The following is a 22,297-nucleotide window of genomic DNA, read 5'->3' as shown; positions in this document are numbered from 1 at the left end:
CCAGGCCTTTATTCCCAGCAGCTGGGAGGCAGAGGCAGGCGCATCACTGTGAGTTCAAGGCCAGCCTCGTCTACAAAGTGAGGTCACAGCCAAGGTTACACAGAGAAACCCTGTCTCAAAAAAGGTAACTTTTAAAAATCTAAAATGTATACACAATTAAAATGTACCTATCAAGGGCTAGAGAGAGGGCTCAGTGGTTGGGAGCACTGACTACTCTTCCAGAGGTCCTAAGCTCAACTCCCAGCAACCACATGGTGGCTCACAACCATTTGTAATGGAATCTGAGTATACAAGACAGAGCATCCATATACATAAAATTAAAAAAATATATATCTAGAAATAAATTTAAGGTTGTTGGTCTAAGCAGCCAAATCCAATAAAACTAGTTAACTTTTTCAGTTAAAACTATCCAAATTTAAACTAACCTACCACGGCAGCTTTTAAAAATTAAATTACTAAAAACTGCTGTTTAATGAATTTAAGAAACTGAAAAATTGTTACTCAAGTTAACTGTTTATCTAAGCCTAAAACCCTTTTATGGTAAAAACATGCTACAAGCAGAGAAGCAGGCACAGGGAAATTTCTCTCTAGTTACATTAAGAGCATACTGATAAACTAAGATATAAAGGTAAATCATAGTATCCTCCCAACTAGCCACTTACAAAGCCACAACTACTTAAGAGGTGAGGAGTCAGAGGGCTCAGCAGTTAAGAGCACTTCTTTCTGCATATACAGAGGACTCAGGCTGGGTTCCCAGCACCCACATGGTGGTGCACAACTGCTTATCAACTCTAGTTCTGGAGATCTGGGCCCTCTTCTGACTGCTGAGGCACACACATATGGGCATAACACTCAATACACATACATCTGAAAATATAAAAAGATGATAAACACATGTAGCATATACCAATTCCTTACAAAAGGTTCATTTATAAGACGGTTTTGTTTCTTCTTGGATTCTAGGTTGGCCTGGGAACTCATTGTGTACACCAGGCACCAGACTGGCCCCTGCACTACTGCCAAGTGCTGGGATTCAAGAATGCACCACCACGCCTGGCCATGAAAGGGTTTTTTAAACTTTTTAAGAGTAAGGCAGGCAGGAAGTTCCTAGCAAGATTCTACTAAAAAAAAAAAAAAAAAAAAAAAGAGAGAGAAACAAAACAAAACAAAAAACAGCAGCTGAATTATACCAAAGAAAAAACAATTTCACACATATTCCCCAAAATTAGACACCAATAGTTATTAAATCACTCAGATTCAGAGCAACAATTGGGTAAATTGTTAATTTTTTTTATTGGAAAACAAATATACAACTTGGAATGGATTTGAGGCAAATTGTGCCATAAGCAGATTTTCTTTAAGTGGCTAAACGAAGTTTAAAAAGCAAGTAACAATGAAAGAAAATGTTTCTGGTACAATACCAGCAGTACAAAAAAATAGTGTACGAGTACCTGGATAAAACACCCGTTTTGCAATAGTGCAACTTTAAGTACATATTGTTGACTGTCCACAGTCCACGCAGAGTCACAACTCCACACTTCAACAACAACATGCTGACAGTTCCTAAAAACTACTTTAAAAAAGGCAGAGCCCAGATGTTCCCTCGTTTGACCAACTCCATCTAAGTGTAGATGTGCCGAAGGGCTTAGATAGATCCAGAGTAAGCCACATGCAACATGTTACTTCATCAGTTTCCTAAAATAAGGTTTGACAAGGACAGTAAGATAAGGGAAGAAAACATGGAGGAATGAAGTCCTAATTCCTATACATGCATATTTTTTGACAGTAGGGGGAACCTTTTACAGATAAGTTACAAACAAAGAAAAGGCAAATAAACAATTTTGTACAAGAAATTTAACACATTCTGTACAATGTCTTCACTTTGCTGTCATCATTTGTACAAACTCTGAAAAACACAAGAAACAACAATGAGTCGATGACAAGGAAAAAACAATCATGATTACTAAACTCCTTTTCTAGAATTACCACAATAATAAGAGAGCCAGTTTATGTCCAAAGTTGGAACTTCATAAATCACTATTATTTGGAATCATTAAATATGGGGCAATTAATTTTAGGGCTGTGGGCTATAGCTCCCTGGTAGAACGCATGCCAAGGCCCGAGTTCAATCCTCAGCAACGGGATGGGAGAGCATTCTTGGCTTAGTTTACACTTGAATTTTGTATCTGCTGACTCAGAAGTCAGTAATTTCTAAAAGCTTTGTGTCCTGCAAATGGATATCCACCCTCAAGTTCCAAGCAACTTTTGAATTCAAACAGTTTCAGACTAGAGTCAAGACAGAAAAACAGAACCTCCTTACATTCACAGTCTATTAATTTCATTTTAGGAAATTCACAGTAAAATTTCAAACTTTCCAAATTATCCCACCACCTTCTACAAAAGCTGTACAGTTCCATTCAAATGTTAATACCTTATTAACATGTCAATTTTCTAGGTGCAGGCGTAGAACTGACAGTCAAGTTCTTAGGTGAGTCATGTAGTCTTGTTGGCAGACATTTTAAATGACGTAAGTTTAGTGAGAACTACTTTAGCAACCAAATGTTGGAAGGAGGATTATTGGCTTGCAGCATCTTAGCTGGAGATCAGGCAGCGACTGTGACTTACCTTCATAGTTTACCTGACCATCACCATCAATGTCTGCTTCCCTGATCATCTCATCCACCTCTTCATCTGTTAACTTCTCTCCAAGGTTTGTCATCACGTGGCGAAGCTCTGCTGCACTGATGTAGCCGTTGCCGTCCTACAACAGAGTGGCAGTAGTGTCTGAGGAATGTGTCTCAATTCCAGTAGTACCAGCAACTTCTTGTTAGAAAAGTAGGCTTTAAAAATTCACATAAAGTGAGGGCAGTGGTGGCACGGGCCTTTAATCTCAGCACTTGAGAGGCAGAGGCAGGTGGATGGATGGATCTCTTGAGTTCACAGGCAGCCTGGTCTACAGAGTCCCAGGATAGCCAGTGCTCCACAGAGGAAAGAAACTGTTCTCAGGGAAAAAAGAAAATTCACACAAAGTGAGTCCATACTTGGTTGATAAATGTCATTAAGTAGGATGGCACTATATTCAAGCCACTATTCCCTGGTTCCCAAGGCACATAATGTATGCATCCTTTGCAAGATCTGTTACTTGAATTCTTATGCGCACCCACTTGACATTTCGGCTGGTAAATCCCGAGAAGCCTGGCCTCAGACTACAGGTAGGTCCTGTCCCCGTGTTGAGCTTTACCTTATCAAACACGCGGAATGCTTCTCTAATTTCTTCTTCACTGTCTGTGTCTTTCATTTTCCTTGCCATCATTGTCAGAAACTCAGGGAAGTCAATCGTGCCATTACCTGAAAATAGTTTGTATAAACATGAAACAGAATGAAAACATCTCTGTGACAAGCCCTCCAGCCCCCCAAATTAAAGACTTACCATCTGCATCTACTTCATTAATCATGTCTTGCAGCTCTGCTTCTGTGGGGTTCTGCCCAAGAGACCTCATCACAGTGCCCAGTTCCTTTGTTGTTATAGTCCCATCACCATCCTTGTCAAATAGTGAGAACGCCTCTTTGAATTCTGTCAGAAAGACCAAAATCCACACATGCAGGTTAACAACTCTCCACGCCATAAAATGCACTAACTCTTCAAGAAAGCAAAGATAGCTTTTTTTTTTTTTGGTCCTCTGTGTAGTAGCCCTGGCTATCCTGGACTCCTTTTGTAGACCAGGCTGGCCTCGAACTCACAATGATCTGCCTGACTCTTAACTCCCACTACGAGCCACCAAGGAGTTTGCTATGTTTAAAATCAACAAAATACTAAATTCAAAGCAAGCACATCAGAAAATTAAATGGGCTAGTTTTCTAACAGGAAGAAAGTACTATCACCAAATAATATTAATAGTGAGTCCAGCTGTTAAATGTCCACTTAGACATAAGATTATGGAAAACAAAGGCAATTTTGAATAAAAAACTTCAAGCTTAGGATAAGTGAAATGCTTTATTCTTAAAGACTTTAAGATCTTATGAAATTGTAACTACGGTCATTCTAACCTAACTGATAAGGAAATGTTCCGGTAGAGAAATTAAGAAATTAAATATGGTACTCTCAAAGTCACACCAATAACAAAGCTACTACAGTTCACAAGGTTATTTTATAAACAGATTAAACTATTGGCAAGCAAAAAAGCAGTTTCAGTTCATGAGCCACTAAACTCTGCTATGTGAAAAACTGTGCATCTGACATGTTAAAAAATGACATAATGCTTGCCTATCTGTTCCAATTTATAATTCCACCTCACATAATCTCTAGGTCCACCCTTTATCTCCATAGGTGTGTTGTCCACTGACTTCTTATGTTCATGGATATAAAATGTCAAATCTTACAACAATTTCTTTTTATATTGGAAGTACCACTACTCATATATTCATCTGTATCAACCCATTATTGATTATTTATTGGCAGCATAACATGACTAATACAAATGAGATGTCAAAATCCCAGTCTCTTTTGGCTTCTAAAAGCACAATTTGACTTTCCTCTCCACTTACACTGACATGGCTCTGGTTTTTGTTTACTCACTCTCTGGTCATTTTGTCTATGCCCACTTACAGCAAAGACTTATATCTCCTCACCTTTCTGATTGTCCAATAAAACAGCTTCTCCTTAGCTGACCTCAAGCAAGTTAAGTAATTCTATAATCCTCAGCAATTCCAGGGACATAAACAAACTTCTGGAAAGTCACTTGTACCGGTCCCCTCTAAAGACTATAAATAAGTTGTATTAAATGCTTTCTTTTCCACTTCTGTAGCCAATATTTTGGCTCAAAGCTCCCTTCATTTGCTTGTACTATTAAAACTGCCTACTAAATTGAGTTATTTGTAAAACTGCCCACACAATTACCAGGTCCTAGTACCTCTTTGGAACACCATGTTACTTTATTCACCATAAAACTAGTTAGCTTCTTACTTGGTTTAGGCAGCACTGACTCATTTGTATTTACCCATTACGTTCTCTCCACATACATGCAGTTCTAGTCATTTAAATAGTTATTTCCTGAGGAACTCATTTGTTCAGTCAGAACTTAGTTAGGAATTGACCGCAATAATTGATTAATTGTACATAGTACTAACCCACATCAACCTAACTACTATACAAATCAAGGCATTCCCCATCTACAATAGGACTTGATGAACACTGTCTAACTCACAAAATTTATATACTTTTTAAAAAGTTCCAAGTGTCTTTTCACAAACAAGATGTACAAATTATCTAGAAAAATATCTGTGTAGGCACGTAATCTATTACCTACTAAATTACTAAAGTTAGAGTACTTAAGAGTTATGTACTTATTTACACAACATTTTCAACCATCATATAGAGCTCTAACCACCTTTTAACATCATTTAAGTGCATAAACTCAGAATGTTTAAGTAGCAACAATCAAGCTATTATAGGGTTTACCTAAGCTAAACTGCAGGAAATAGATGGCTTAAGTTTATGTATTGTAAATCTCAAAGGTTTAAAACATCCACGGGCTAGGCCACAGTAGTGCACACCTGTAACCCAGAACTCGGGAGGCTGGGGCAGGACGACCATGGACCAGAGGGCAGGCTGGGTCTTGTCTCAAGAAACAGATCATTCACGTTGTACATGCTCATTTATGCACAAAAAGGAACTAATGTCATTTAAAGGCTCTCTCTCAATATATCTATACGTGTGTGTGTGTGTATGTGCGCGCGCGCGCGCGCATGCATTGGTATTTTGACTGTCCAGTATGTCTATGTGAAATCGTCAGATTTGGAGTTACAGACAGTTGTGAGCTGCCTGCCACATAGGTGCTGAGATTTGAACCCAGGCCCTCTGGAATAGCAGAGTCATCTCTGCAGCTCCCAAATTTTTATTCTTATAATAAAGGGCTCTCTATTCTGTGTGGCCTTGGCTGTCCTTAAACTCAGTGTAGAGACCAGGCTGCCTCCTTGGTGTTGGACTGAAGATGTGGGCCATCACCCCAAGCAAGGCTCTTTACTCTTATGTTAAAGACTAGAGCTATGATCTACATCTCAAAACAGGCATTTTATAACCATGTACTTACTTCTCTTGCCATTCAATGCCAGTACAATCTGTACACACACACACACAAGCATTTATTCACCTGAACAAGTAGGTTTTTCCTAGACTAAGTTAGTTACTGTTAGGATTTAACAAATCAGTAGCAGTGACTATACAGCATGAGATTAAGAATAGCACCAACTATCCACACAATGTCACATTCTGTGTCCCCAGCTGGTCAACATTTCTTCATGGAAGGGCAAGCAGACTTTAGACTCCAGAGCATCATTGTCCACCAGTTGTAAGAACAAAGTCCTTTGCAGTGAAGTAGACCTTGACCTTTATGGGGCAGGCCTTGGAGTGGACAGGACACTCGCGCTCCTGGGGTACTAGCTATGAGGAGATCTGTGACTCTCCATTCAGAAGACATCTGTGCAGCATTTTACACACTGGGCATTAAGCATCAGTCCAACTGCACCTGGATTTATCTTCATAAAATTCTGGTTTCTCTATCCTAGACAGTTCAGTAAAACACAAGTCAAAAGACTGGACCTAGAGCTCTGTAGTGCATGCAGAAAAAGACAGGACAGAGAAAGAACCATTTCCAGCTTCTTCCCTTTTTTAAAGCCAAGTTTAGCATAGTGCTATCTAGTATTTAATTTAAGCTGGCCTCAAACTTGTGAGTGCATCGCTTCAGTTCCCATGTGCTGGGACTATAGGCATCTATACATCTATCTACCTTTCTATTGTCTGTCTGTCTGTCTGTCTATCAATCACACCACCCCAGCCACAACTTAACTTGAAAGGACAATTTTCTGGTAACTACCAGCCACAGAAGAAATATATCCTATTACAATGATGCTTTTTAAAAGTACTGTATTACGATAGAAACCTTAAATCTATAATAATATTCTGAGTAGGAGACCAATATTTAACCAGAAATATTGAAAAACAAAGGGTAGATACATAAGTCAGAGTTTCGAAAGGAAATATTAGCCCAAGTTAGCCCCCAAAGAGAGGGAGAATACATGAAGACAGCTGAGGGGAAAAATCGTGGTAATTTAATGGTGTACTAAGGTTTGAGCTATTTAGTGTATGTACAGCTATGAATATTCAACACTATAACAATTAAAGTGCTACAACACAATCAATGGCGCAACTCTGCTTCAACCAACTTATTGCTTCAAAACACACAGTAGATATATATATTTTTACCAACTTATAAAAGTAAATACTAAATTCAGATCAAATTATACATTAAGCAGTTTAAAAAAAAACTGTTTAAGTTTGTCCCTTAATCTAGTACTTATTTATTTTATAAATTCATCAACTATTTGAGGACTAGTGATTTCTAATAGCTTCCAGGTTTCTGCTTATTTACAGGAATGGTAGGTTTACTTTAAATGGGCGCTATAATTGAGCTTTAAAATGCTCAAGAGAGAAACCCTGTCTCGAAAAACCAAAATAAAATAAATAAATAAAAGGCTCAAGTAATAGAGCCCAGCAGAGCCCTCAGGAAGGGAAGGTCATGAATTCCAAACCAGCTTCTTCTTTAAGGGTGCTCAACAAGAGCAGTTAAACTATCTCAAAACCTCAGTGCTGGTGATAAACCCAGCAATAGAGCACTGACTGGTGTGCACAAGGCCCTAGGTTCATCTCCGCACCGAGGGGTAAAAACAAACTAGACCACTTGGGCACTTAGCAAATGCCTCTGAATTCTGGGAAAACTGAAACAATAAGTTGCTGATAAAAGTCTACTGAGGCCATGTACAGTGGTGACGCCTATGACTGAAGCATTCAGGAGGCAGGGCTAAATGAAGTCAAGGCCAGCCAGTACTTTACAGCAGGACCTTGTATTCAGAAACAGGAGGGGAAAAAAAACAAACAAACAAAAAACAAAACAAAACAAAACAAACAAACAAAAAAAAACCACAGGCAAGCATCCACATTTCAACAATTAACCAGTCCTCTCAAAATATCTGAATAAACCCAAAAGCCCTGACAGCTAAACTGTACAGCATAAAGATAAGTTTTATGTAATTATTCCATTCATTCCTTCCAAAAAGTTCAGTTCAATAGCACTCACAATTTTTAAAGTCAAATTCATATCACTACAATGGCATTTGTAAAAGTTGTAAAAATCTGAAAAGAAAACAGAACACCAATGACATTTGTCTTTTTTTTACCTCTAGGGAAATTGTTACTCATCAATTGATTAGGCAGATTAAATATTACTTATCTGAAATGCTTGAGACCAGAAATGTTTCAAATTACAAAGTATCGAATGTGTCATATATACTTCTATACACAACCAGAACTAATTTTTTAAATTTTGTTTTTTTGAGACAGGGTTTCTCTGTATAAGATAGGCTAGCTTCAAACTCAAGAGACCCACCTGCCTGTCTACTGAGTGCTGGGATTAAAGGTGTGCACCACCATGCCCTGTGTCAGAAGTAATTTTTATACAGTATTTCCATTGTCCGAATACTCTGACCACAACCTATCTGTGTGCAAGGTAGAATGCACAATCCTCTATTAATGGTGTCAAGTTAGCACTCAAGCTTTGGACTTTGGAGAAATCAGTCTTGTAGAGATCAGGGATTATTTCATCTATTTAATTTAAAGTCACAGTATATTCAGTATTCACTTCTCTGACTATATTTCAATTTTAGATACTATACATATTGCTTGCCCCCCTTCTGTTTTGGTAACTGATTTGAGTTGCATGTCTTTTGGATAGTAGGAAAAAAAAATATCTATTTTCATTCTTTCTCACACACACATCCCCCCTTACCCCCACAAATAAAATTCTGTGCATGTACACTTTCACTCATACCTGTCAAAGCAGGCTCAAATATTGTATGTATTCTATATTCATTCTGACACCACTCAGGACATACATCAAAGTCAATTATTTCATCCAAGAATCTTGAACTGTTATTCAATTTATAGTTAAGTCCCAATGGATATAACCCAACATGGTATTTCTTACCTGCAATCTGCTCTTCAGTCAGTTGGTCAGCCTACAAGATCAAAAAGGTAGGTTAATGACATACAACTATGTAGATTAGCAGTTACAGAAACACATTTTAAAACTTTCAAGGTTCATGTGTTCTGAGCTGCATTCTGTTCAATGACCCCTACAACACAGTGGGTAAGCAGAATGTGTATGTATTGGTTTAACTCCATAGCTAAGCAAGCTTGACCAAGAGTATGCCTAATATCTCAGAATAAAAGGTAAAATGTATACACAACTAAAAATATATCCAATAAAACCAGTTTCCTTTTTCAATTAAACTACTAATTGTTGTTGTTGGTTGGTTTTTGTTTTTGTTTAAGACAGGGTTTCTCTGTGTATTCTTGGCTGTCCTGGAACTACTAGCTCTGTTCTCAAGAGATCAGCCTGCCTCTGCCTCCCAAGTGCTGAGATTAAAGATGTGCGCCACCATCCAGCATAAATTATCCCAATTTAAACTAATTTCCCAGCCAGGTATGGTGGCGCACGCCTTTAATCCCAGCACTCGGGAGGAGAGGCAGGCAGATCGCTGTGAGTTCGAGGCCAGCCTGGTCTACAGAGTGAGTCCAGGACAGCCAAGGCTACAGAGAAACCCTGTCTCGGAAAAACCAGTAAAGTAACTTCCCATAGCAGTTTTAAAAAATAAAATTACTGAGCTGGGCGTGGTGGCGCATGCCTTTAATCCCAGCACTTGGGAGGCAGAGGCAGGCGGATCGCTGTGAGTTCGAGGCCAGCCTGGTCTAAAAAGTGAGTCCAGGATGGCCAAGGCTACACAGAGAAACCCTGTCTCGAAAAACCAAAATAAATAAATAAAATAAAATTACTAAAACCTGCCATCAAACCTAAGAGGAGATGGTAAGAAGCACCACTCACCTGACTAACAGTCAAATACACAGAATACTCAACAAGATCCTAAGATTCTAAACAAAATACACAGGTTTCTTGTTAGTCTCCACTTGTAAGTATTTTACTGCTTATTAGTACATACATGACTATTATGTAACGCATGTAACTTTAGTATACAACGTAATTGCTATTCAGTTCTAAGAAGTAATGTCCAAACACTGCCGATTTAAAATTCCACCAAGAAGCTAGGCGTGGTGCACACACCTTTAATCTCAGCACTTGGGAGGCAGAGGCAGGTGGCTCTCGAGTTCCAGGTCAGCCTGGTCTACATAGTTCCAGGGCCACCTGGTCCACGTAGAGTTCCAAGACAGACAGAGGTACACAGTAAGACCCTGTCTTGAAAACAAACAAAACCAAAATAAAACAACAAAACCCCAAACAATATACACCTTACAATTATGTACCATGATTAATCTACTCTTGAGGGGAAAAAAAAAGTCTGGCTTCTCATGTTTTAAGTGAACCCAGCCCTAGGAAAGAGTTGTACATTTCTAGGGCAAAGCATAAGGACTTGAAAAAAACCGCAGAAGCTAATTTTCCTCCTCAAAAATTTTGATTTGATCCATGGTCATCAGATGAAGGACAGTCTGGGATACAGAGCAAGATCTTAAAAGTAGCATTTAATTTAACCACAATATAAACAATTTATTTCTTCTTTAAAACAAAACAAGGAAGAGCTAAGGATGCAGGTTCATCAATATGGTGTTTGCCAAGCAGGAAAGGTCCTAGGTTCAAGCCCTAGTGCTAAGGAAGGGGGAAAAAAAGCCGAAGAATTAACTGACTTCAAATTGAAATGTCATCAATTATGTTCAAGTACACAAGACCCTAAGATTAAAAAGAAACATCTTTTGCTAGCCCTCTAAGTGCCAATCCCTCAGCACCCTGGTTTTATAAGCTGTTACCTTGGACATATTACTCAGCCTCTCATAACTAGTCTCATCTACAACACCCACCCTGAGGCTAATGACTAGCTAACAATGTGTATAAATTAACCAAATTCACAATTTCTACAGAAGGTAAAATGTATACAAAGCCTTTAACAGCTAAACTCACTAAAGCTCCACGGTTTAACTTTAAAGAAAATTGATTTGCACAAATTGAAACCAAAAGGCACAAGCAGCACCCTAGAAACAAAATGAAGTATGTGAAATCACCTCAAATTATTTTATGCCAGAAAGTGTTAAGCGTAGATGTACAGCACGCACTGTAGTGTGTGCGGATCAGAAGGAGCGCTTGCTATGAACTGTGCAGGAAAGCAGCCAGAGATACACATTTTATTTTCAACAGGTTGGGTGAAAGATTGGTGGTGGTGACTTTTATGTGTATACATAAAATAAAGTCTCAGGAAGACAAGAAATCTAGTAGTTTTAAATTGGCTTACAAGGTCAAGTTTAAGCTCTCCAAACCATAAGTTCAGCTCCCTGACTGCAGGCAGATAGAATCTTAGAACACAGTTCAGAAATCACCGTCAAGGAATGAACCAGGCACCCAAAACTAAATTTCTCAGATAACCTGAAAACCTCAACTTTGCTTCCAAAGTTTTATGAAGAATATTCTTTCTTGAGTTTAAGGTTTTTAAAATAAACTTTACCAATAAATCCTAGAATAAAAACTTGTAAACTCAAGCGCTTAAGTTAAGACTCCCTGCACTCAAATCTCTCCATGACTCTTCTGTCTATGGAGAATGCCATTTTCTTGGGAGCCAAAATTATACTTTTGGGACAAGGCAAGCTCATTAACATGTGTTTATCTCAGTAAGGTGAAGACCAACTCACCAGAGAGATGACTAGCTCTTACCTCTCTAATTCCGCAACTATTGATGTAATCCCTCCTGTTGTTCTTGTCATTCCAGAGATTTCCAACGCACTTTCAGGTTCCACCCCAACCTACTGAACTAGATCCTGCATTTTGGGTTATCACTGTTGACCTTTATCTAGAAACTAATCTACACTACAATGTCACCTGAACTGAATGCATTACCAACATTTAAAGCATTTTCTAAGGAGCACTCAAAACGGCTGAAAAGTTTTTTTTTTTAAATCTAGTGTAAGTATCCGAATAAATCTATGGATCCATGGGCTTCGGTGTGAACACAAATGTTGCATCTTCATTGTGTCTGTTCACTCCTCCAAATGCTACTTAGACACACAAACGCTTCATATATAATTTCTACAATTATAGAATTTATTTATTTCACCTGCATCAAAGCCAAAGTTATTTCTGTAAGATAAAAGTCTTTATTTGGACAGAACGGTACTTTACTATAACAAATCTTGAGCAAAAAGAGAAACCAAACCAGCAGAATAAAACTTCATAAAAATCAGGACCTTTACTAAAAGCCTAAATTCTAGCTGAAGCTAGAAGTTTCTATTTTATAATGGAGACAAAGCAAATTCCTTTATTTTTTGAGCCTAAGAAAGACCTTTCAGTCTAATGGAATGACTTAAAATACATTCCAAACATTCTTCTACCTCTCCACATCTTGTATCACCCTGACCTCAATACAATATTTCTTCCAAAAAACGATATTCTAGTAAAAATACATGGACTAAATGCAAATTCAATAGCTTTGTAATCAATTCTATACACCTACGTCCCTATATATTTTTTCCCTTTAACAGAGCCCTCATAAGTTACAGTTGTCAACTTAACCAAAACCCTCAATGTAGCAATGATGCATTTAAATATAGAAACTTATTGGAAGAAAAGGGCCACTTTAAGATATAAATTATAATTTCCCAACGAAAAATTAAATCCTATACTGCTAACTTAAAGAATTTACTACACAATTCGCAGTGCCAATTGCTTGCCTATGATTGACACCCTGGCTCACCTTACAGACAACAGCTTCAACAAGCATATTAAAACTCCTAAGTTATAGATCAAAACACAAAGAATTCATCAAGGTGAACTCTCCCCACACCCAAGCAGGCTGGAGGTTTCAGTTGGCAGGTGTCCCCAACTACTGTTTAAGATGTCACCTTGCCTCCTGGACACACCCATTGCTGTAACCACTTGGCAGAGAGTAAAGTATTGCTAATTATTGCCCTCATTAATTTTTATAGGAAACATGAGGAGGCTCTTATTTAAAAAAAAAAAAAACTTTCTAAAATCTCCTGCATACTCCTTCACTGTGCAGTCCTTGATAACCACTGTTGTATAAATGAACTGTAGATCTAAGAGCTGAGATCAGATGGCAACTTCTACACCGAAACATAAGTAGTTTTCTTTTTTTCCCCGCCCCCGTAAGTCGTCTTCAAGGAACGCCGCGTGTGGTTGAGGTGAACAAGAGTGCACCTGAGAACTCAAGAATTTAGCGACCCGCCCCTTAATTGCCACTTTCCCTAGCACGCTTTCGCTGTGGGCGGAAAACGCCTTTGAGACCCTAACTGCTGTCGGTTGCTTTCCCTTTTCGAGCTGCATTACTTGGAGAAAGCGCCCGACTTCAAGCATAAAGCTTGTTTTCTTCAACGATCAACTTAAAAAAAAGAAAAAGAAAGAAAGAAATTAGGCATCCAGTCTGGGTAGTGGAAGACAGCACCAGATGGAGTAGAACAAGCAGCGGCAGCGGGGGGTGGGGGTGGGGTAGCGGCGGCTGCTGGGGTCCGCTCCCCCGCCCATCCCCGCAGCGCCGCGGGCCGCCCAGACCTCCGCAGTCCTGCAGGTGCCAGCACAGCAGCTGGGGCGCGAGCCGAGCACTCCCCGGCGGCGGCCCCGGGATCCGCGCGCCCACTCCACCCCACCCCACCCCACCCCCAGCGGCTGCTCCCTGCACCGACGGGCTCGCCTCGCGGGGATGCGGGCTAACGGCGCCCGCTCGCCCCAGGGCCCCGCGCTCCTCCCCGCCCTCCCCCCAACCCCTTGCGCATGGCGGCCGGGCGGACAAAGGCGTTTCCTGGCGCCCGCGCTCAGCAGCGGCCGTTGGCGGTTTGAATCCGGCCCCGGGGCTGACCTTTTCGAACTGCTGCGGCCCCGGGCGCCGCGCGCTGGTTCCTCCCGGGACCGACCACCCCGCCTCGCACCCCTGCTCCATCCTCCCCTGGGCCGAGACCCGCAGCGCTCCCCCCAACCCCCGACTCATCTAAGGAAACCCAAGAGAATCCGGGAGCGGGACACCTGCGACATAACTGTCGCGGGGGCCTCCTGGCCGTCTTTGCGCCATCCCCGTGGCAGAGACGGCTCCTCGACGGTGTAAGAGAGGGGAGGTGCCCCCTCTTTTTAGTCGATCCGCCTCGGCGAGTCTCCCCCACCGGCGGGACGGCTACGCACTCACCATGCTGCAAGGGCTACGGGTTTCCGAGTCGCGACCAGACAACCACTCGGCTCGCTCGCTCCACTCGGACTAATGCTCCTCCTCGGCCCCCAGCTCCTCATAAACACCTCCCTCCGCCTCCCTCCGCCAGATCCCTCCGCCTTGCGCTAGCTAACGGAACCCAGCGAACGAGTCCCGGCCCGCCCCCTCCTCCCGCCCCCCCTCCCAGCTCTCCGGGAGACCCCTTTCTCCGCAGTCGCTCGGCAGACGAGGCGAGCGGCGGAGGGGAGCAAGGGGACGGGTGACGTCAGCGGGTTTCATTCCCGGACGGTCCACTGTGGGGCGGGCGGAGGCGCGCCGGGGAGGCGCTACTTCGCGGCGCGGAGGAGCACCGCGGCGGCGGTGGCGGCGGGAGCCGCAGCACCAAGCGTTGGGCCGGCTTCTGATTGGCTGGTTTGTACCTGCAATGCGTCGCTCGCGCCCGCAGCCGGAACGCGGCGCAGCTCCTGCCGTTGCCGCTCGCCGCGCTATCCCGGCCCCTGCGCGGGGAGGCGGTGTGGCTCTGTGTGCGCGTGGCCAGAGGCCCTTCCTCATGCAGGCGTCCTCCCAGCCACGGGCAAACACACACACATACACACAAACACACACATACACACACACACACCTTCCCGCCCCGTGTGGGGGTGCCGACGAAAGCAACACAAGCCAATAAAAGGATGAAACCGAGGGGCCCCCAGGAAGCACCCTCCCCGCGTTGCTGCTTCGCGGGGGCCACTCGGTTTTCCGTTTCACGGGGCAGAACCCACGCGGCTCATCTGACAGGCTAGTAAGAAAGGAGCTTCCGTTTGTGTGTTTCCCTTTTCCCTTGCCCAACAGGAATCAGAAAGCCACTCAAGCCCACGGTATCTGGGAGGTGTGCAGATAGTCTCCCCAAGAAGCCCCTCTGAAGTGAGAAGCCCAAAGTAGCCAGAAAAGGATGGAGGGAGCTGAAGAGGAAATAAAATACAGAGGCCAAAGACTGATGATGCAACCATGGCCCAGAAAGTATTATGAAGATTGCCAAACCAGAAAGAACTTTCCAGTTAAAAAAATAAATAAATAAATAAAAATATAAAAAGGCAGAACAACGCAGACCCTCAAAATGTAGAGAACAGCATTTTCTTTTCTTTTCTTTCTTTTTTTTAAAGCAAGCCAAGATGAAACCTCACCGACAGAAAAGAAGCCTGCCTTCACAAGTTTCCTGTTCAGCAAGAACATTTTCGATGCTAACAGCTATCTGCACCCACTTGGAGAGCTTCAATTGAATTTAACCTCCCTTTCCCAAATTAGGCATTCCCTCACATTTAAAAAAAAAAAAAAATGTTTTGTAATGGAGCCAGAGTTGCGCCTTCTTTCAATCATGCAAAGCAGACATTAAGTGGCCTTCTAATTAGCACTGACAAAACTGAGGCCCTCTCAAGCGGATGTGCACTCTGTGAAAAACAGAAACAAAACAGCGCAGATTTCTGTTCTTCTTGTCCCCCTGATAACAGTGGGAGGAGCGCTAATTAACCTCATCCTACAGGTAAGATAAATATCATTAACTGAGGGTGTTACTGTGAAATGGGCACCTCTCTTAAGAATCTGAGGCCAGTACAAAGCATTCTGGTAAATTCCAGGTTTTTCCAAGGTATACCTCAAAAATTTGTTCTTGATTCCTCCTCCGATCTTCAGACAGAAGACCTACTCATGATTTTTTTCTTTCAGCTGACTCACTAAAAATATTCCCTCTACATAGCACCCCATTATCATGCAGTGATTTTTCATATGATTTTTTTGTTGTTGTTGTTTGGTTGGTTGGTTTTGGTTTTTTTTCGAGACAGGGTTTCTCTGTAACAGCTCTGGCTGTCCGGGACTCGCTCTGTAGACAAGGCTGGCCTCAAACTCACAGTGATCCGCCTGCCTCTGCCTCCCTGAGTGCTGGGATTAAAAGCATGCGCTGTCACCACACCTGGCTTCATATGAAATTTTTAATTGTGGGAAATTGATGACAAAATGACTAATCCCCTCCTCTAGGGGAGGAGTTTCTAAGAGGATTGGTGCGTAATTGTGGTGAGTCTCATATGCAAACGCATTCTTAGAAGTGTAAGACGGTGTTTGTTAGCAAGTATAGAGTTGGGTTTTGTTTTGCTTTTTTGTTTTTTGTTTTTTTAAATAGAGGATATGGTAAAGTTCTTCCAGATTTCTTAGGTTAGGTTTTGCTAAGGCCTCTCTTGTACAGTCTTCCTTGCCGACCTCTCAAGAAGAGAAAGAAAAGTTAGGAGTTACATTTAAAGTCATTGTGGCTTATGTGTATTTGAGACTGCTCCAAGTCAGTTTATTTATAGAGCCCTTGCCTTCCGAAACATGACAGAGCACTGCTGAACTCTGGCAGTGGAGCGAGAGGCAAAGGCAGCACTGAGCACTGTGTCAGAGCGTGGGACGCATCTTTTTCTCTCTGGTTCTCACAGTGAGCTCTTAGAGAGCTCCACCTCTGTCCAGTGTAGAAGTGAGCATGTACTTCCCCCACTGCCTCTTCCGCATTCACGGAGCTGAGACCACACAAGTCTTATCTTTGGATGACTTCCTTTCCATCACTTCTCTCTTCTAGCCAGTTTGCTGGTGAACTAGGGCAGAAAAAATGTCATTCTTGCTTATACAGGGCCTGTGGGTTTCTCAACAAATAAAAATATTCCAAGGCATTGGTCACACGTAATGTAATCAGTCAACTTCTATGTGTAGTGGATGTTTTCTTTTGATCCCAAGTGTGAGATGGGGAACAGACTTGTGAGAGAGCAGGTGATGTTTATCCACTTAGAGGTTGAACCACCTTGGTCGGGGCAAGGTGGGGGGGCGGGCTTGGTTTTTGCCAGCTGAAAAACATTCTAGTACTGAGTCTGAGAGTAGATATATATATCCACAACAGGAGGCTGGAGCTTTTTGGGTCTTGGTATTGTTTGGCTGTTCATCCCTCCACTTCAAGGTGTCCCTAGGGAGAACTGCTCTAGCAAAGGCCTCAAGGCTCCTGGCATCGGCTGCAAATCCTGCCAACTACGCCAGGGGAATCACTCCCAGGAGCTGAATTCAACAAGGTCTACCTCTCCTGTTCCCTTAACCTCTTTTCTCTCCCGCCTAGGGTAGGTGGGTTGGAAGGGAGGTACATGCATTAAAGAACCCCAAATAAAGCAGGGTTGGAAAAGGGGAAGCCGACATCTATGCATCTTGGAATATGTGCTCGGTGGGTTTGAAATGCCTTGAGGGAATTGGGAAGGCGGACAGAAATTATCTTCTTCTGTAGTTCAGACTAGGAGCCCTGGTTGGGAAAGCTAAGCTGATGTTTCCTTTAATGAGGCAAAACAGCGTTAAGATGATATGGTAGCTTTACAGCACTGTGACAAAATGCCTCAACTCAAAAGTGAGAACTTCTGCTTCTGAGTCCTCAGAGTACGGGGCTCTGTTGGGTCTGGTGGGAGAGGCTGTCTTGGAGGCAGCAAGAGACAGAACAGTTACTCTTGGCAGCCAAGAAACAGAGACTGTGCTTTATAATCAAACCTCCCCCCCCCCCAGCCCATTAATCTATGAATGAATTAATCTACTCATGAGGTCAGAGCCCTTATGATCGAGTTACCTGCAAAAGGTCCCAACTCTCAGTAACGGTGCACTGTATGCCAAGCCTTCTGCACATGAGTTGTTATAGACTGTTTATGAGCCAATCCAAGGCTGGAGCGATGGCTCAGCAGCTAAGAGTGTTACCTAGCTGCACTTTCAGAGGACTAGAGTTCAGTGCCCAGCACCCATGTTGGGCAGTACACAGCTGCCTACAGCTTCGACTCCAGGGACCCTAATGCCCTCTTTTGGCCTCTGTAGGCACAGACACTCATATGTCCAAGAGTACACACACACACACACACACACACACACACACACACCTAAATCCTAACAGACAGGAATCCAGCCAGATCATAGCTTTCCTACTGCATTCTCGGTTCACTGGAGGCTGAAGGGTACAGGAAGAGAGCCATCGCATCATCCTAGAGGGCTTATGCTCACACAGAAAAAGTTCAGGGCCTTCTAGTTTGATGTTGATGTACTGCTATTCTTTTATTTGCTCATGAAGAAAGTTTTGAATATTAGTTTAAGGTGCCTCTCCAATTGAGTTACTTAGAACTGATGGATTTCCTGAAATGTTGGACACTCAGTGCTAAAACCAAACACTTCCAGGAAAATTGGGGTGTTTGGTCACCCTACAAATCTTGCCGACTCATTCAGTAAATATCAATAGGCGGTGTGGTAGAGTGTTTGCCTAACAAGAGCAAGGCCCTGGGTTCAGTCCTTAGTGCTGGTGCGTGTATGTATGTGGGGGGGAGAGGGGCCAGGGGAAGATGGAGGAGGAGGCAAGGGAGGGTGGGGGAAGGGAGGAGGAAAGGGGAAGGGGGGCAAAGGGAGGGGGAGGGCGGAGGGGGAGTAAATACCAATAGCCTCTAAATGTGCTGTGATGAAACTGAACATGGAAGGATAAACTAGCAGGGGCAAGGGAGACACTTTCTAGGTAGTGTCATCCTTAATAGCGATTTTTTTTTTGTTGATACAACTAATATCTCAGATCAAGTAAATTATAAGAGGCTGGGAATCCAAGAGCAGGTCCCCAGCACTCAGCACGGTATAAGAACAGGCTTGCATAACATGGTGGAGGGCTTCACTTGGTAATACAGACCAGACAGCCTAGTTTGTATCTGCCTTTTAAAAAAAATTTATTTATTTAATGTATATGAGTGCTCTATCTGCATGTGAGCCACCATGTGGTTGCTGGGAATTGAACTCAGGACCTCTGGAAGAGCAAACAGTGCTCTTAACCTCTGAGCCATTGAGAGAGAGAGAGAGAGAGAGAGAGAGAGAGAGAGAGAGAGAGAGAGAGAAAGAGAGAGAGACTGTGTGTGTGTGTGTGTGTGTGTGTGTGTGTGTGTCTGTCTGTCTGTTTCTGTCTGTCTAAGACTGATTACCTCCAATCTCCAGCAATGTGGATTTGGAGGTTAAATTTCCACATGCATGTTTTTAGAGGACACATCCAAATCATAGCACACAGGAATCTGGGTAGAGGTGGGAAAAGGGGAGAGAGATGCTTTAGGCCATGGGGAAGAAGACAAAGGAACGAGAGAGCTCTGATCGGTACCACTGCTGTCATCGCATGGTCTTCAGAGCAAATGCGCATCCCTGGGAAAGCCGACTGAGGAAGGAGCTGGCCATTTGGCCATTTGGGCAGTGAATTCTCCAATCTTGGGGAAATGGAGGAGCCTCAAAGGTGTGTGTGTGGTGGGGTATGATCTGGCTTGTTCTTCCCGTTTCCCTGAAAAGAGCCTCCTGGCCTCACCTTGTCACCCACTTTAACGCGCCTGTGTGTCTTGAGCCCTCTCCCTTGCGTGCGCATGTTTGCTGAGGTTGCTCCCTTTCCTTCCTACTGAACATTGATTGGCTCATACTTAGCTCAAGGCTTACCCACCCCCATACACATACGCAGTGTCTCCCTGACTCCACCAGGTCTGCCCTATGAGCCCAAAGAGAAATAATCGTTTGTTTCTCAAAATACCTTTTAAATGTATATGAATGAGAGACAAAGAAGAGATCCTAAGCGGGTGGGGGTAGGGCAGGGGCAGAGGAGGGAGGGCTAATGAGAAGGTAATGAGACTCGTGGGAATTATTGGGAAGAAGAAGAGGACCAGCAAGAAGGGGGCAGGAGAAACGGGGGGGACGTGGAGGAGGATGGCTTAGATAAAGGTATAGTGGCGAATGTATGGAAACCCCAAAATAAAGCCTTCGAGAGAGCACTCAGCAAGCACCAGGACCTACATTGGGCTCCTGGTACCCACATAAAAGCCAGAGTTGGTCCCATGATGCCTGTGACCCTAGTGTTAGGAGGTTGAGACAAGCAGGTCCTGGGAGCTCACTGGTCAGCTGCCGAACTGAGACATGAGGTTCAGGGAGAGACAAGGAAGAGAGTCTCAGAGCAGGACACCCACCGTTGTCCTCTGGAAACCTCACTTTGCATGTAAACCTACAAATTAGTTTCAAACAAAACAAGTTCACTAGACATGGTTGTATACACTTTTGTTGTTATTGTTTCTTTCTTTTTTTTCTTTTTTTGAGACAGGGTTCCATTTGGTAGCCTCTAGCTGTTCTGGAACTTGCTATGTAGACCAGGCTGCCCTCAAACCTGGAGATCCACCTGCCTCTGCCTTCGAAGTGCTGGAGTGAAAGGTGTGTAGCACCACACCCACCCGGCCTTGCCTAGGGTTTTTCTTTTGTCATTGTGCAATATTGCTCGTGTTGTTTTTAAAATGGGTTTTTAATTGTTTTGTCTCTCTTATTTAGAGAATATATTAGATTATGAAATTAAGAATTAAAGTAGCTTACCGCCAGATAAAATTAAGCTTAAACAAACTGTGCTTTCATTTTCTGAGTAGCTGTACAGAAAAGAATTGATTTTGTTATGTCATTGGCAGCAAAGAAGGCTGTGGAGATGTGAGTTTCTGCAAAAGGGCCTCAAATTTTTACCTCACTGTCTTTGTATTGGGTTGGTTTTTGACTGCTTTTAGATTGACAGGTAAAACTTGAGCTGCCCGTCCTCAAGACTTGGAGGTCGGCGGCAGTAGAGGCTGCTCCCCTTCCTTCTCGCTCTCTCCCACCCTCATTGATTGATTATCCAGCCCATCTTTCTAGGCTCCCCTCACAGGACTTAGTGGGAGTCATTGTCTGCTTTGAAAAGATTTTAAATGGTGTAACTGAACTGCCTTACTCAACGAAAGATGTGTTTTGACCCCAGGTTTTATTGCGTACTCACTTGACCCCGCTGCTTTCGGAATGGGAGTGAGTCAATATGTGATGGCCATGAATGTTCACAGCAAAGGACATCTGTCCTGTTCATGCTGGCCAGGAAGCAGAGACACAGAGAGGAAGGGGCTGCGTCCCAGTGACCTCTGAATTGCTCCTGAAAGTGTTTTAACTTTTCCCTGAAGGACTGTATTTTACAAGGTATGTTTCTTTAGACTAGTATTAGTATTAACTAGGTTCTTTTCATTTTTAAGATTTATTTATTTATTATTATGTATATGATGCTCTGCCTGCATTTTCACCTGCAGGCCAGAAGAGGGCATCAGATCACATTATAGATGGCTGTGAGCCACCCTGTGGTTGCTGGGAATTGAACTCAGGACCTCTGGAAGAGCAGTCAGTGCTCTTAACCTCTGAGCCATCTCTCCATGACCTATTAATTAGTTTTTTGAGACAGGGTCTCACACTGAAGAACAGACTGGCTTCAAATTTGTAGACACCCACCTACCTCTGCCTCTTGAATGCCCGTTTTATTTTCATTCCCTTAATTAGGTCCATTTTCTCACCTTTTTGTGTTTCCTGTTTATGATAGTGCTATTTCTGCCTCCACACACACTAGGCGACACTTCATCAACCGAGCCACACCCCTACCCCAACCGTGACAGTTCTGGAAAACTCTGGAAAATGTCTACCGTCTAGGTTTGTCTGCTCTTTTTCTTACAGCATCATTGAATTTGTTGCTCTAGTTCTACTTAAATATAGCTCTAAAGACTTGACACGATCCACGTGCCACGTTGGGTAATCTAAGGAGCACGCGGCAGCATTGTCCCACTAACTGATGGTAAATTTGATCACTTAAGATGGCGGGCCTCATCACTGGATATACTTTCCACTTTTAATTAATAAGCAGCTTGTGGGGCAACACTCTGCCTGGTGTTCTTATAACTCTTCACCTGCTGACTCTATTGTCCATTAATGACTCTTTCTAAACCAATAGTTGTACTGTGGGTTGGAACAGTTTTTCCACTATAGAACCTCTTTATATGTAGTACCTAGAATTCTTGTAAAGAAATATTTTTCTTAGCCCTTCTTTTTTTGTGAACATTATTCTCTCTGTCCCTCCCCCCTCCCAACTTTCACTCTCTCCTTCCCCCTTCTCTCTCTCTCTCTCTCTGGTAATTTGTGATGTTCAAATCATACCACATTTGGCCAGTTTGAGCAGTTAGGATGAGCT

At 42.8% G+C, this 22,297-nt stretch overlaps 1 protein-coding gene across 1 annotated transcript; it reads right to left on the bottom strand.

Moving 5' to 3' along the window:
- Nucleotides 1-1,269: 1,269 nt before the first annotated feature.
- Calm2 (calmodulin 2) lies at nucleotides 1,270-14,369 on the bottom strand. The gene is made up of 6 exons (XM_051158471.1): nucleotides 14,242-14,369; nucleotides 9,039-9,069; nucleotides 3,431-3,574; nucleotides 3,242-3,348; nucleotides 2,626-2,761; nucleotides 1,270-1,906 (listed from the first exon to the last, which is right to left on the bottom strand). Exons 1-6 carry the CDS (start codon nucleotides 14,242-14,244, stop codon nucleotides 1,878-1,880), a joined length of 450 nt encoding a protein of 149 aa, XP_051014428.1. The 5' UTR covers nucleotides 14,245-14,369; the 3' UTR covers nucleotides 1,270-1,877.
- Nucleotides 14,370-22,297: the final 7,928 nt, after the last annotated feature.

The sequence above is a fragment of the Acomys russatus genome, chromosome 1, assembly GCF_903995435.1.
Source record: "Acomys russatus chromosome 1, mAcoRus1.1, whole genome shotgun sequence".
Lineage (NCBI taxonomy): Eukaryota > Metazoa > Chordata > Mammalia > Rodentia > Muridae > Acomys > Acomys russatus.
The sequence above is the reverse complement of the archived record's forward strand: the minus strand, read 5'-3'. Positions and strand labels throughout refer to the sequence as shown.